General features: G+C 50.2%; 1 protein-coding gene across 1 annotated transcript in view; it reads right to left on the bottom strand.

Annotated features, from left to right (window-relative positions):
* Window positions 1–15,703, bottom strand: part of LOC144501854 (protein-lysine N-methyltransferase SMYD4-like) — a 24,407-nt gene extending 8,704 nt beyond the window's left edge. The window contains exon 1 of the mRNA XM_078225900.1: window positions 15,694–15,703. Coding sequence (XP_078082026.1) covers window positions 15,694–15,703 — 10 coding nt within the window. The remainder of the gene's footprint in view (window positions 1–15,693) is intronic.
* Window positions 15,704–17,146: the final 1,443 nt, after the last annotated feature.

The raw sequence follows: 17,146 nt of genomic DNA, 5'->3' as shown, positions 1-17,146 counted from the left end.
CGGGCCCCCACCCCACACTCCCCCCCTCCCCCTCCGCACTCCCCCCACCCCCCCCACACTCCCCCCACCCCCCCCCACACTCCCCCCACCCCCCCACACTCCCCCCCACCCCCCCCCACACCCCCCCCACACTCCCCCCACCCCCCCCCCACCCCCCCCACACTCCCCACACCCCCCCCACACTCCCCCCACCCCCCCACACTCCCCCCCACCCCCCCCACACTCCCCCACCCCCCCCACACTCCCCCACCCCCCCCACACTCCCCCACCCCCCCCACACTCCCCCACCCCCCTCACACACCACCCCCCCCACACACTCCCCCACCCCCTCACACCACTCCCCCCCACTCACCACTCACCCCCCCCACACACTCCCCCCCCCACCCCCAAACACTCCCCCCCACCCCCCCACCCCCCCCCCCACACACACTCCCCCTCACACACACTCCTCCCTCACACACACTCCTCCCCCACACACACTCCCCCCAACCCCCTCCACACACTCCCCCCCCCCCCCACACACACTCCCCCCCCACACACACTCCCCCCCCAGACACACTCCCCCCCCCACACACACTCCCCCCCACACACACCACCCCCCCAACCCCCCCCCACACTCCCCCCCACACACACTCCCCCCACCCCCCACACATACTCACCCCCCCACCCCCCCACACACTCACCTCCACCCCCCACTCACACTCAACCCCATCCCCCCCACACGCACTCACCCCCATCCCCCCCACACGCACTCACCCCCTACACTCCCCCACACCTCACCAACCCCCCGCCGCACTCACCCCCACCCACACCCCCACCCCCACCCCCACCCCCAACCACCCACACCCCCCCCAACCACCCACACCTCCACCCCCTCCAACCACCCACACCCCAACCACCCCCACCCCCCCCAACCACCCCACCCCCCCCCCAACCACCGCCACCACCCCCACCCCCCCCAATCACCCACACCCGCACCCCCCCCAATCACCCACACCCGCACCCCCCCCCAACCACCCACACCCCCACCCCCCCAACCACCACTCCCCCACCCCCCAACCACCCACACCCAAACCCCACCCCCAACCACCCCCACCCAAACCCCACCCCCAACCACCCCCCACCCCCAACCCCCCCACCCTAACCCCCCACAACCCCCCCACCCCAACCCCCCACACCCCAAACCCCCCACAAAACCCAAACCCCCACCCCCCCACACCCCCCAACCCCACCCCCCCCACGCCCGCCCCAACCCCCCACACCGCCAACCCCCCACACCCCAACCCCCCCAACCACCCCCACCCCCCCAACCACCCACACCCCACCCCCCCCCCAACCACCCCAACCCCCCCCCCCACCCCCCCACCCCCCCCAACACCCCCACCCCCCATCCACCCACACCCCCACCCCCCCCAACCACCCACGCCCACAACCCCCCCCACAACCCCCCCCACCCCCACCCCCACCCCCCCCCACCACCCCCACCAACCACCCCCACCCCCCCCCACCCCCACCCCCCCACCCACCTCCCAACCACCCACCCCCCCACCCACCCCCACCCCCACCCCCCCAGCCCCCCCACCACCCCACCCCCACCCCCCCAACCACCCACCCCCACCCCCCCAACCACCCACCCCCCCAACCACCCACAACCCATCCCCCAAACACCCCACACCCCCACCCCCCCAACCACCCACCCCCCCAACCACCCACACCCCCAACCACCCACACCCCCACCCCCCCACACCCCCACCCCCGCCAACCACCCCCAACCCCCCACCACCCACCCCCCCCACCACCCAAACCCCACACCCCCCACCCCCCAAACACCCACACCCCCACCTCCCCAACCACCCACCCCCCCAACCACCCACAACCCCACCCCCCCAACCACCCACACCCCCCACCCCTCCAACCACCCACACCCCCAACCCCCCAACCACCCACACCCCCAACCCCCCACACCCCCACCCTCCCAACCACCCACACCCCCAACCACCCCCACCCCCCCAACCAACCACACACCCCCCCCAACCACCCACCCCGCCAACCACCCACCCCCCCCCAACCACTCACCCCCCAACCACCCACCCCCCCAACCACCCACACCCCCCAACCACCCACACCCCCAACCACCCACACCCCCACCAACCACCCACACCCCCACCCCCCCAACTACACACACCCCCACCCCCCTAACCACCCACACCCCCACCCCCCCAACCACCCACCCCCCCACCCCCCCAACCACCCACACCCCCACCCCCCCCAACCACCCACACCCCCACCCCCCCAAACCCCCCACCCTCCCTCCCCCCCTCCCCCCTCCCCCCCACCCTCCCTCCCCCCTCCCCCCCACCCTCCCTCCCCTCTCCCCCCACCCTCCCTCCCCTCTCCCCCCCACCCTCCCTCCCCTCTCCCCCCACCCTCCCTCCCCTCTCCCCCACCCTCCCTCCCCTCTCCCCCCACCCTCCCTCCCCTCTCCCCCCCACCCCTCCCTCCCTCCCCCCTCCCCCCCACCCTCCCTCCCTCCCCCTCCCCCCCACCCTCCCTCCCTCCCCCACCCCCCCACCCTCCCTCCCTCCCCCCACCCCCCCACCTCCCTCCCTCCCCCCACCCCCCCACCCTCCCTCCCTCCCCCCAGTACTCCTTCCTTCTCAAGAGGCAGAGAAGTAATGTGATTAATGTCAGCAGAAACTTTGGGTATTCAAAACAACAAATTTCCAGGACCCGACAGTCTCCATTGTGGGGTTTGTTAAAGAGGGAGTTGCAGAGATAGTGGGTGCACTGGGAGCCCCGGATTCCAAAACAGTCCCAGCAGGTTGGAAGTGAGCAAATGTCACATTGCTATTTGAGAAAGGAGGGAGAGAGAAAGAGAACAGGGAACTACAGTTAGCCTGACATCAGTCATCAGGAAAATGCTGGAATCTATTACTAAGGAAGTCTTAATATCTTTAAAGTCAATGTGGTTTTTATGAAAGGGAAATTTGACAAATTTATTTTGAGTTATTCAGAGATGTAACTAGTAGATGAAGGAAGCAGCGGATGTAGTGTGCTGCTGGTTGTTGCTGAGCTATTAGGGGAGCCATCTCCAGCAAGGCTGGCACAGGATGTAGGAACTGCTCTTGTACCAGAAATCATTGGATAAAAACACTGACCGACACTGCTCTCTGCTGGGAGAGAGCAGAAACTGCTGCTCCAATTCTCTCAGCTCAAAAATATTCTAAACCAGAAAAAAACAAAAGTTGTACTGTACATACAAACAAAAGAGTTAGAACAGGAATAGGTCATTTGGCCCCTTGAGCCTGCTCCACCCTTCTACAAGATCTTATTGTAGCCTCAGCACCACTATCCTTCCTACCCCAGATACTCTGATTCCCCTGTTGATCAAGGGTCTATCTAGCTCTGCCTTAAAAATATTCAATGGAGCAGCATTTAGTCATCAAGCCAAACATCTGAGGTGTAATAACAACTCCAAATAATTGAAAACCTAAAGCATCCAGAAGATTTTCTGCAGTCAATACCATGGCTCCCAGTTGTGCAATTAGAAAGTTGTGTATTGAGTACTATCAGAGTCCAGGTCAGTGCACGCACTGTATTTGTTCAATCCGGATCAAGACACACGGAGAAACCATCCTGCCAGTTAACTGGTGACGTCCAACAATGTGCAACAATCCCTCTCACTCCCTCGACATTCCCAACAAAATCCTCAATCAGATTAACATTACAAAGACCATCACCCTTCATCGCTGGGGTGTAAAGATCAGCTCAGTAAGAAGAGGCCACTCAGTTTAACTTTGGTAGTGGCAAAGGTTCTAGAAACAATAATTCAGGAGAAAATGAATAATCAGATGGGCAAATGGAGGTTAATGAAGGAATGCTGGAGCAGAGGAACTAAGGAACAATGAGAATTCCCCACCCACAGTGTCTCAGTATTCTTGCTGGTCACATTCAGGGAAAAGGGAACATCCCAACAATCCCTCAGGTGCAGGAAACAATGGTCCCTGAACTTATTTGTGCCTTTCTCCATAAGAACTTTAAACAGCAGTTTGATATATGGATGAGAATGTGAACTCATGGTGGGACACACTGACCGGCTATTTTATAGTTTTTAATTCATTTTTTAATTAAGTTGGATCTCTGCAATAGGATAATTACCTTTCTTTCATAATTCATTTATATATAATATTGTATAAATAATAAAGTGAATTGAGTTGAAACCCAGCATGGATTTTGTTAATAGTGTTTATCTAACTTGCTACTTCTTGGTGAGGTGACAGCGAAGGTTAATGAGGGTAATGTTGTTGATGTGATGTACACGGACCTCCAAAAGGTGTAATTCAAAGAAGGTATCAGAAGAATTCAAAAGGTATCCGATAAAGCGCTGCACCATGGACTTGTGAGCAAGTTACAGCTCATGGAAGAAAAAGGACAGGAGCGAGGACAGGTGCCGATGGCATAGTGATATTATCACTTGACTAGCGATCCAGTGACCCAGGGTAAAGCTCTCAGGATGAGGGTTCAAATCCCACCAGAACAGATAGTGCAATTTCAGTTCAATAAAAATCTGGAATTAAAAGTCTAATGATGGCCATAAAACCATTGTTGATTATCATAAAAATCCACCTGGTTCATTGATGTCCTTTAGAGAAGGAAGTCTGTGTCCTTACCTGTAACTCCAGACTCATGGCAATATGGTTGACTTGCACTGCCCTCTCAAATGGCCCAGCAAGCTCCTCAGTTCAAGGGCGGTTCGGATGGAAAATAAATGCTGGCCTTGTCAGCGATGCCCACTTCCTGTAAATGAATTTTTTAAAGTAGCAACGCGGATACCAGGTTAGTTGAGTTACAGCAAACAGAGAGAAAATAAAACATAAGAGCTAGGATGCGGAGTCGGTCATCTGGCCCCTGGAGCCTGTTCCGCCATTCAGTAAGTGATTCATTTTGGTAGGAACAGTGCTGAGAGACAATGTAAAACACAAGGTACAATTCTAAAGGGGGTGCAGGAGCAGAGGGCCTGGTGTATGTGTGCATAAATCATTGAAGGTGGCAGGACAGGTTAAGAGAGCAGTTAGTGAAGCACACCACCCCTAAGGCTCTAGTAATAGGGACAGAGAGGACAAGAGCAAGGCAGTTATGCTAAATTTGTATAAAACATTGGTTTGGCCTCAGCTAGAATAATAGTGTCCAATTCTGGCAACCACATTTTAGGAAGAATGCAAAGACATTGGAGAGGGTGCAGAAAAGATTCACAAGAATGCTTCCAGGGATGAGGAACTGCAATTTGTAGATAGATGGGAGAAGTTGGGACTGTTCTCCTTAAATAAGTCGAAAGGAGATCTGATAGAGATGTTCAAAATCATGAGGGGTCTCGACAGAGCAGATAGGGAAAAACCTGTCCCATTGGTGGAAGGATCGCAAATGAGAGGACACAGATTTAAAGTAACTGGCAAAAGAAGCAATGGCAACAGACTGAGAAACCTTTTCACACAGCGAGTGGTTAGGATCTGGAATGCACTGTCTGAGAGTGTGGTAGAGACCAATTCACATAGCAAATGGTTAGGGTCTGGAATGCACTGCCTGGAAGTGCGGTGGAGACAGATTCACACAGCGAGTGGTTAGGGTCTAGAATGCACTGCCTGAGAGTGTGGTAGAGACCAATTCACATAGCGAGTGATTAGGATCTGGAATGCACTGCCTGGAAGTGCGGTGGAGACAGATTCATATAGTGAGTGGTTAGGATGTAGCTGTCTCTGGCTAGGCCAGCATTTATTGCCCATTCCTAATTGCCCTTCAGAAGATGTGGTGAGCTGCCATCTTGAATCGCTGCAGCCCCTGAGGTGTAGGTGCATCCACAGTGCTGTTAGAGAGGGAGTTCCAAGATTTTGACCCAGTGACAGTGAAGGAATGGCGATGTATTTCCAATTCAGAATGGTGAGTGACTTGGAGGGGAACGAAGACTGAGGTGTTCCCATGTACCTGTTGCACTTGTCCCAGATGGTAGCAATCATGGATTCGGAAGATGCTGCCTCAGCAACCTTGGTGAGTTCCTTCAGTGCATCTTGTAGTTGGTACATATGGCTGCCATTGTGTGTCAGTGGTGGAGGAAATGAATGTTTGTGGAAGGGGTGGCAATCAAGCTGCTTTTTCCTGGATTGTGTTGAGCTTCTTGAACATTGTTGAAGCTGCACTCATCCAGACAAAAAGACAGTATTCCATTACATTCCTGACTTGTGCCTTGTCATGCAATTGAATGTCATGGTGCGATGGTCAAATCCTCTCTTGTTGGAGATGGTCATTGCCTGGCATTTGTGTGACGTGAATGTTATTTGCCACTTGTCAGCCTAAGGCTGGATATTGTCCAGATCTTGTTGCATTTGAACATGGAACTGCTTCAGTATCTGAGGAATCGCGAGAGGTGCTGAACATTGTGCAATCATCAGCAAACATTCCCATTTATGATCTTGTGATGGAAAGAAGGTCATTGATGAAGCAGCTGAAGATGGTTGGGTCGAGGACACTCCCTTGAGGGACTCCTGCAGAGATGTCCTGGAGCTGAGATGATTGACCCTCCAACCACCACAGCCATCTTCCTATGTGCCGGGTATGACTCCAACCAGCGGAGAGTTTCCCCCCTGATACTCATTGATTCCAGTTTTGCTATGGCTCCTTGATGCCACACACAGTTCAATTGCTGCCTTGATCTCAAAGGCAGTCACTCTCATCTCACCTCTGATAAAAGCCCTTTTGTCTATGGTCGAACGAAGACTGAGGTGTGAGTGACCCTGGCAGAACCTAAACTGGGCGTCACTGAGCAGGTTATTGCTGAGCAGGTGCTGCTTGATAGCCCTGTTGATGATCCCGTCCATCACTTTACTGATGATCGAGAATAAACTGGGCGGTAATTGGTCGGGTTGGAACGTCCTGTTTCTTGCGTACAGGACATACCTGGGCAATTTTCTACATTGCGGGGTAGATGCCAGTGTTGTAGCTGTACTGGAACAGCTTGGATAAGGACACGGGTTGGATTTGTCCTGTTTCAATTCCCTGGATGTAAGGATGGTTCCTGTGGATTGGAAAAATGCTATATAACACCCTCATTCAAAAAGGGAAGGAGGCAAAATATAGGAAACTATAGGCCAATTAGTTTAACATCTGCTGTTGTGAAACTGTTGGAATCCACGATAAAGGAAGTAATAACAGGACACTTAGAAAACGCAATCCATCAGAGTCAGCATGGTTTTATGAAGGGTAAATTGTGTTTGACTAATTTGCTAGAGTTCTTCAAAGATGTAACAAGCAAAATGGATAATAGGGATCCTGTAGATGTTGTATATCTGGATTTCAGGAAGGCGTTTGATAAAGTGCCGCACAGAAGGTTAATACAGGAGGTACGATCACATGGGGTTAGGGGTAATTTATTAGCTTGGAGAGAAGTCTGGCTAACCAACAGAAAGCAAAGAATGGGGATAAGTGGGTCTTTCTTGGATTGATTTGATTTGATTTATTATTGTGACATGTATGAGCATACAGTGACAAGTATTGTTTCCTGCGCGCTATACAGACAAAGCATGCCGTTCATAGTCAAGGAAAGCAGAGAGTGCAGAATGTAGTGTTACAGTCATAGCTAGGGTGGAGAGAAAGATCAACTTAATGCAAGGTAGCTCCATTCAAAAGTTTGACAGCAGCAGGGAAGAGGCCGCTCTTGAGTCGGTTGGTACATGACCTCAGACTTTTGTACCTTTTTCCCGCTGGAAGAAGGTAGAAGAGAATGTCTGGGGAGCGTGGGGTCCTTAATTATGCTGGCTGCTTTGCTGAGGCAGCGGGAAGTGTAGACAGAGTCAATGGATGGGAGGCTGGTTTGTGAGATGGATTGAGCTACATTCACAACCTTTTGTAGTTCCTTGCGGTCTTGGGCAGAGCAGGAGCCATACCAAACTGTGATACAATCAGAAAGAATACTTTCTATGGTAGATCTTAAAAGTTGGTGGGAGTCGTAGCTGACATGTCAAATTTCCTGAGCCTTCTGAGAAAGTAGAGGCATTGGTGGGCTTTCTTAACTATAGTGTCGGCATGGGGGGACCAGGACAGGTTGTTGGTGATCTGGACACCTAAGAACGTGAAGCTCTCAATCTTTTCTACTTCGTCCCCGTTGATGTAGAGAGGGGCATGTTCTCCTTTACGCTTCCTGAAGTCGATGACTATCTCCTTCGTTTTGTTGACATTGAGGTAGAGATTATTGTTGCCACACGAGTTCACCAGATTCTCTATCTCATTCCTGTACTTTGTTTGAGATCCGATCCACTACGGTGGTGTCATCAGCAAACTTGAAAATCGAATTGGAGGGGAATTTGGCCACAGTCATATACACCACACAGGTGTATAAGGAATATAGTGGGGGCTGAGAACACAGCCTTGTGGGGCACCGGTGTTGAGGATGATCAGGGAGGAGGTGTTGTTGCTCATCTGCCACAGGGGATCTTGTCAAACACCTTACTAAAGTCCATATAAACTACATCCACAGCCCTTCCCTCAATTACCTTTGTCACCTCTTCAAAAAACTCAATCAAGTTGGTGAGACATGACCTTCCCCATACAAAACCATGCTGCCTGTCACTAACGAGTCCATTTTCTTCCAAACGTGCATATATCCTGTCCCTCAATATCTTCTCCAAAAGCTTCCACACCACTGACGTCAGGCTCACCGACCTATAATTTCCTGGATTATCTTTGCTTCCTTTCTTAAACAAGGGAACAACATTGGCTATTTTTCAGTCCTCTGGAACATTGCCTGTGGTCAAAGAGGATGTCCCTAGGATCGGTGAAAGGAGAAAAATTTGGCAAATGAAATTTAACATGGATAAGTGTGAGATTATCTGTTTTGGTAGGGAAAATACAAAGGCAGATTATTATCTAAATGGATAGAAACTTTGTAGTGCTTCAGTGCAGAGGGATCTGGGTGTTCTTGTGCATGAATCAAAGAAAACTAGTATGCAGGTACAGCAGGTAATAATGAAGGCAAATGGAATCTTGACATTTGTTAATGGAATAGAATATAAAAGTAGTGAGGTGTTGTTGCTACTGTACAAGGAATTAGTGAGACAGCACTTAGAATATTCTGTGTAGTTTTAGTCCCCTTACTTGAGGAGGAATGTAGTGGCATTCGAGACATTTCACAAGAGGTTCACTAAATTGATCCCAGAGATGAAGGATTTGTCTTACAAAGATAAATTGTACAAAGAGAAATTGTGCAGTTTAGACCGATACTCTCGAGAGTTTAGATGAATGAGAGGAGATCTAATTAAGGTGTACAAGATGATAAGTTCTGGAGCACATGCAGCAAGTTCTGGAGCACATGTCTTCAGTACTATTTCCAGAATATTGTCAGGGCCAATTCCTTTGCAGTATCCATTGGCTTCAGCTGTTTCTTGATATCAGGTGGAGTGAATCAAATTGGCTGAAGACTGACATCTTTGTTGCTGGGGACCTCCAGAGGAGGTCGAGATGGATCATCCATTGGCACTTCTGGCTGAAGATTGCTGTGAATGCTTCAGCCTTATCTTTTACACTGATGTGCTGGGCTCCTCCATCATTGAGGAGGGGGATATTTGTGGAGTCTCCTCCTCCAGTGAGTTGTTTAATTGTCCACCACCACTCTCGACCGGATGTGGCAGGACTGCAGAACTTAGATCTCATCTGTTGTTGGGGAATTGCTTAGAGTCATAGAGTCAGAATCATAGAGGTTTACAGCATGGAAACAGGCCCTTCGGCCCAACTTGTCCATGCCGCTTTTTTTTTTTAAACCCCTAAGCTAGTCGAGCTTAGCTCCATTATTTGCTGCTTATGCTGTTTGGCAAGTTGTCCTGTTTGGTAGCTTCACCAGATTAACACCTCATTTTTAGGTATGCCTGCTGCTGCTCCTGGCATGCCCTCCCGCACTCTCCATTGAACCAGGGTTGATCCCCTGGCTTGGTGGTAGTGGTAGAGTGGGGGATATACCGGGCCATGAGGTTACACACTGTGGTTGAGAACAACCACAGTGATGGCCCACAGAGACTCATGGATGCCCAGTCTTGTGTTGCTAGATCTTGTTTAAGTCTCTATCCCATTTAGCACAGTGGTAGTGCCACACAACACGCTGGAGTGTATCCTCAACGTGAAGATAGGGCTTTGTCTCCTCAAGGAGTTAGGAGTGCTAAAAGGGGTTATAAAATGTCCTTGGCAAACAGGATTAAGGAAAATGTCAAGGTATTTTATATGTATACAAGGAGCAAGAAAGTAACTTGGGAAAAGGTAGGTCCACTCAAGAACAAAGGACATAATTTATGCCTGGAGCCAGAGAAAGCAGATGAGGTCCTTAACGAATACTTTGCATCAGTATTCACGAAGGAGAAGGATATGATGGATGGTGGAGTTTAGAGAGAGGCATATTGATATTCTGGGGCATATCGATATAAAAAAGGTGGTTTGAAAAAACAAGTCCCCAGGACCTAATGGGATCTCGCCCTAAATATTGAGGGAGGTGAGAGAGGAAAATGCTGCGGCCTTGTGCAAAATCTTTGTATCCTGTTTAGTTAGGAGAGGTCCTAGAGGACTGGAGAATAACAAACATTGTTCCTTTAACAATGGCAACAGGAAAAATCATGGAAATTACAGGCCAGTGAGCCTGACATCAGTGGTCGGGAAATTATTGGAGAAGATTCTTAGGGACAGAATTTACTCACATTTGGAAAATTAAGGACTTATTAGTGAGAGACAGCATGGCTTTGTGTGGGGGAGGTTGTGTCTCACTAACATGATTGAAATTTTTGAGAAAGTCACAAAGACGATTGATGAAGGCAGGGCGGTGGATATTGTCTACATTGACTTTAGCAAGGTCTTTGACAGTCCCTCATGGCAAGCTAATCCAGAAGGTGAGGTTACATGGGATCTGCGGTGAGCTAGTAAGATGGATACAGATCTGGCTTGGTCATAGAAAGAAGTTTAACAACACCAGGTTAAAGTCCAACAGGTTTATTTGGTAGCAAAAGCCACACAAGCTTTCGGAGCTCCAAGCCCCTTCTTCAGGTGAGTGGACATTCAGTTCACAAACAGGGCATATAAAGACACAGACTCAATTTACATGAATAATGGTTGGAATGCGAATACTTGCAGCTAATCAAGTCTTTAAGATACAAACAACGTGAGTGGAGAGAGCATCAAGACAGGCTAAAAAGATGTGTATTGTCTCCAGACAAGACAGCCAGTGAAACTCTGCAGGTCCAGGCAGGCTGTGGGGGTTACAAATAGTGTGACATGAACCCAATATCCCGGTTGAGGCCGTCCTCGTGTGTGCAGAACTTGGCTATCAGTTTCTGCTCAGCGACTCTGCGCCGTCGTGTGTCGTGAAGGCCGCCTTGGAGAACGCTTACCCGAATATCAGAGGCCAGCACCTCAGTGCTCAGTGCCGACAACTGCCAGTTTCCAGATGCAATTTTACAACTCATCCGCTTCATCCTGGACCACAATATCTTCACCTTCAACAACCAGTTCTTCATCCAGACACACGGAACAGCCATGGGGACCAAATTCGCACCTCAATATGCCAACATCTTCATGCACAGGTTCGAACAAGACTTCTTCACCGCACGGGAACTTCAACCGATGCTATACACTAGATACATCGACGACATTTTCTTCCTTTGGAGTCATGGTGAACAATCACTGAAACAACTCTATGATGACATCAACAAGTTCCATCCCACCATCAGACTCACCATAGACTACTCTCCGGAATCAGTTGCATTCTTGGACACATGCATCTCCATTAAGGACGGTCACCTCAGCACCTCACTGTACCGCAAGCCCACGGATAACCTCACGATGCTCCACTTCTCCAGCTTCCACTCTAAACACGTTAAAGAAGCCATCCCCGACGGACAAGCCCTCCGTATACACAGGATCTGCTCGGATGAGGAGGATCGCAACAGACACCTCCAGACGCTGAAAGATGTCCTCATAAGAACAGGATATAGCGCTCGACTCATTGATCAACAGTTCCGACGCGCCACAGCGAAAAACCGCAAAGTATTGGAAAGGATTATAAGAGATAGGATTTATAATCACCTGGAAAGGAATAATTTGATTAGGGATAATCAGCACGGTTTTGTGAAGGGTAGGTCGTGCCTCACAAACCATATTGAGTTCTTTGAGAAGGTGACCAAAGAGGTGGATGAGGGTAAAGTGGTTGATGTGGTGTATATGGATTTCAGTAAAGCGTTTGATAAGGTTCCCCATGGTAAGCTTTTGCAGAAAATACGGACACATGGGATTGAGGGTGATTTAGTGGTTTGGATCAGGAATTGGCTAGCTGGAAGAAAACAGAGGGTGGTGGTTGATGGGAAATATTCATCCTGGAGTTCAGTTACTAGTGGTGTACCGCAAGGATCTGTTTTGGGGCCACTGCTGTTTGTCATTTTTATTAATGACCTGGATGAGGGCGTGGAAGGATGGATTAGTAAATTTGCGGATGACACTAAAGTCGGTAGAGTTGTAGACAGTGCGGAGGGAAGTGGCAGGTTACAGAGGGACATAGATAAGCTGCAGAGCTGGGCTGAGAGGTGGCAAATGGAGTTTAATGTGGAAAAGTGTGAGGTGATTCACTTTGGAAGGAGTAACAGGAATACAGAGTACTGGGCTAATGGTAAGATACTTGGTAGTGTGGATGAACAGAGGGATCTGGGTGTCCATGTGCATAGATCCCTGAAAGTTGGCACCCAGGTTGATAGGGTTGTTAAGAAGGCGTACGGTGTGTTAGCGTTTATTGGTAGAGGGATTGAGTTTCGGAGCCAGGAGGTCATGCTGCAACTGTACAAAACTCTGGTGCGGCCGCATTTGGAGTATTGCGTACAGTTCTGGTCGCCGTATTATAGGAAAGATGTGGAAGTGTTGGAAAGAGTGCAGAGGAGATTTACCAGGATGTTGCCTGGTATGGTGGGAAAATCGTATGAGGAAAGGCTGAGGGGCTTGAGGTTGTTTTCGTTAGAGAGAAGAAGGTTAAGAGGTGACTTAATAGAGGCATACAAGATGATCAGAGGATTAGATAGGGTGGATAGTGAGAGCCTTTTTCCTCGGATGGTGATGGCTAGCACGAGGGGACATAGCTTTAAATTGAGGGGTGAGAGATATAGGACAGATGTTAGAGGTAGGTTCTTTACTCAGAGAGTAGTAAGGACGTGGAATGCCCTGCCTGCAGCAGTGGTGGACTCGTCAACATTAAGAGCATTCAAATGGTTATTGGATAAACATATGGATGATATTGGAATAGTGTAGATTAGAGGGGCTTTAGATTGGTTCCACTGGTCGGCGCAACATCGAGGGCCGAAGGGCCTGTACTGCGCAGTAATGTTCTATGTTAGTCTAGAAAGGCATGTGGCGGTGCAGGCTTGGTGGACCGAAGGGTCTGTTCCTGTGCTCTGCTGTTCTTTGTGCGGTGGTCAGTCCTACTGATATTGTCATGGACAGATGCATCTGTGGCAGGCAGGTTGGTGAGGCTGAGGTCAAGTCAGTTTTTCCCTCACCTCCTGGCACAGTGCCAGTCTCGCGATGTCCCTTAGGACGCGGCCAGCTCGGTCTGTGATAACACTACTGAGCCACTCTTGGTGATGGACACTGAAGTCCTCCATCCAGAGTACATTCTGTGTCCTTGCCACCCTCAGTGCTTCCTCCAGTTAGTATTCAACATGAAGGAGTACTGAGACATCAGCTGGGGGAGGGGGATGGAAGGGAGTACTGAGACATCAGCTGCAGGGGGGTGGCGGGGTGGGGGGGGGGGTGGTAATGGAAGGAACGGACAGTACATGGTAATCAGCAAGAGGTTTCCTTCCTGTGTTTAACCTGGTGCTATGAGACCTCATTCGGTCCAGAGTCGATGTCAGGACTCCCAGTGCAACTCTCTCTTGATTGTATATCACTGTGCCTCTGCCATGTCTGTCCTGCCGGTGGGACAGGACGTCCCCATGACTCGTGATGATGGTGTCTGGGACATGACATTAAGGTATATTTCTGTATGACTAATTTTGGCACACTTTCTTTTGATTTGATTTATTGTCACGTGCTAGTTTACAGTGAAAAGTATTGCCTGCTACACAGACAAGGCATACCGTTCATAGAGAAGGAAAAGAGACGGTGCAGAATGTAGTGTTACAGTCATAGCTAGGGTGTAGAGAAAGATCAACTTAATGCAAGGTAAGTCCATTCAAAAGTCTGATGGCAACAGGAAGAAGCTGTTCTTGAGTTGGTTGGTACGTTACCTTAGACTTTTGTATCTTTTTCCTGGTGGAAGAGAGAATGTCCGGGGTGCATGGGGTCTTTGATTATGCTGGCTGCTTTGCTGAGGCAGCAGGAAGTGTAAACAGAGTCAATGAATAGGAGGTTGGTTTGTGATGGACTGGGCATTCACAACCCTTTGTAGTTTCTTGCGGTCTTGGGCAGAGCAGGAGCCATACCAAGCTGTGATACAACCAGAAAGAATGCTTTCTATGGTGCATCTGTAAAAGTTGGTGAGAGTAGTAGCTGACATACCAAATCTCCTTAGTCTTCTGAGAAGTAGAGGTGTTGGTGGGCTTTCTTTAGTGTCGGCATGGGGGACCAGGACAGGTTGTTGGTGATCTGGACACCTAAAAACTTGCTCTCAATCCTCTCTACTTCGTCCCCATTGATGTAGACAGGGGCATGTTCTCCTTTACGCTTCCTGAAGTCAATGACTATCTCCTTCGTTTTGTTGATATTGAGGGAGAGATTATAATTGCCGCACCAGTTCATTAGATTCTTTATCTCATTCCTGTACTCTGTCTCGTCATTGTTTGAGATCTGACCCACTATGGTGCTGTCGTCAGCAAACTTGAAAATTGAGTTGGAGGGGAATTTGGCCACACAGTCATAGGAGTATAGTAGGGGGCTGAGAACACAGCCTTGTGGGGCACCGGTGTTGAAGATTATCATGGACGGGGTGTTTGTGCCTATCCTTACTGATTGCGGTCTGTAGGTTAGGAAGTTCAGGATCCAGGGAGGTGCCGAGGCTCAGGCCACAGAGTTTGGAGATGAGTTTCGTAGGAATAATGGTGTTGAAGGCTGAGCTGTAGTCAATAAATAGGAGTCTGACATAGGTGTCTTTGTTATCTAGGTGTTCTAGAGTTGAGTGCAGGGCCAGGAGATGGCGTCTGCTGTGGACCTGTTGTGGCAGTAGGCGAACTGTAATGGATCCAGGCAATCCGGGAGGCTGGTATTGATCTGTGCCATGACTAGTCCACTAGTCCAGAAGCTACCACCCTCAAGGTCCTGCACTTTAGCCTTCTGCCTAATTCTCTATATTCACACTTCAGGACCTCATCCCTTCTCCTTGATGTGTTGGTGGGGGAGCATTTTGGTGATAGCGACCACAACATGGTTCAATTTAAATTTGTTATGGACAACGAAATAGACAAGTTGCAGTAAAAGGTTTTGGATTAGAGGAGAGTGTCCGCATTCGGGTCAGTCACTTCCTGTGGGTTGACCTTTAAGAAGGCAGCTCTGACATCTGCAATGGTGACCCCAGGTACAGGTTCATCCCAGGCTTCCAGGTGGAGGGTGTGCGCTCGCTGATCTCTTGTTCAAAATGAGGATAGTACGTATTGAGCTCATCAGGGAGAAGTGCGTTGGAGCCGGCGATTTTACCTGTCTTCATCTTGTAGCATGTTATGGCTTGCCATAGTCGGAAGGAATCCGTATGGCTCGCCTGGGATTCTAGCTTGGTCCGATACTGTCTTTTGGCACCTTTGATGGATCTCTTTCGATCATTTCTGGCTTTCTTGTATAGGTCAGGGTCACCTGACTTGAATGCCTCAGACCTGGACTTCAGCAAGCAGTGGATATCCCTGTTCATCCATGGTTTCCGGTTGGGGAACGCATGGATTTGCTTCTTTGGCACACAGTCTTCGACACACTTACTAATGAAGTCAGTTACTGTAGTGGCGTACTCGTTCAGGCTGGCCACAGAGTTTTTAAATACTGACCAGTCCACTGACTCCAAGCAGTCCCGTAGATCATCCGATTCCTCAGACCAACATTGCACGAGTTTCTTTGATGGATTCTCCCACTTCAGTTTTTGCTTGTAAGCCGGGAGCGGGAGCACAGACTTCATAGAATCATAGAATCCCTACAGCGCAGAAAGAGGCCATTTGGCCCATCGAGTCTGCACCGAACACAATCCCACCCAGGTCCTACCCCCATATCCCTACATATTTACCCACTAATCCCTCTAACCTACACATCTCAGGACTCTAAGGGGCAATTTTTAACATGGCCAATCAACCTAACCCACACGTCTTTGGACTGTGGGAGGAAACCGGAGCACCCGGAGGAAACCCACGCAGACACGGGGAGAATGTGCAAACTCCACAGACAATGACCCAAGCCGGGAATCGAACCAAGGTCCCTGGAGCTGTGAAGCAGCAGTGCTAACCACTGTGCTACCGTGCCACCTTGTGGTCTGATTTGCCAAAGTGTGGGTGGGTGGGCAATAGAGCGGTAGGCATGTTTGATATTTGTGTAGCAGTGGTCGAGGATGTTTGGGTCTCTGGTGGAACAGGAGACATGTTGGTGGTAACTTGGTAGTACATGCTTGAGCTTGGCCTGATTGAAGTCCCTGGTCACGACAAACAAGGCTTCGGGATGTTTCATCTCAAGGCCATTTGTGGTGGAATATATTTAGTCCAGCCTGGGGTAAGATGTAAACTGCCATCAGGATAACGGAGGTGAACTCCCACAGAAGGTAATAGGGCAGCATTTCAGCATCAGGTATTCTAGATCCAGGGGGCAGAAACTCGCCAGCGTTGCTATACCTAAGCACCATGAGGTGTTGATTAGGAAGCAGACCCCACCTCCCCTAGTCTTGCCTGAGGTCACTGGACAGTCCATTCAGTGGATTGAGAAGCCCTCCGGTTGTAAGGCACAGTCCAGTGAAACAGGAGTGAGCCATGTCTCCGTGAAACATAGTACACAGCAGCTGTGTGTCCTGTTTCAGTGTACCACGCCCCCAGCTGTTAGCAAGGACTTTGAAAGGTCATCAGGGTCGTTTCCGATGACTAGGTCGATGCCGGGTGGTCCGTCTGGTTACATTCCATTATTT

This window comes from Mustelus asterias, chromosome 12 (genome assembly GCF_964213995.1).
Source record: "Mustelus asterias chromosome 12, sMusAst1.hap1.1, whole genome shotgun sequence".
Taxonomy (NCBI): domain Eukaryota; kingdom Metazoa; phylum Chordata; class Chondrichthyes; order Carcharhiniformes; family Triakidae; genus Mustelus; species Mustelus asterias.
Note: the sequence above shows the minus strand (reverse complement) of the source record. Positions and strands in the feature narration are given on the sequence as shown.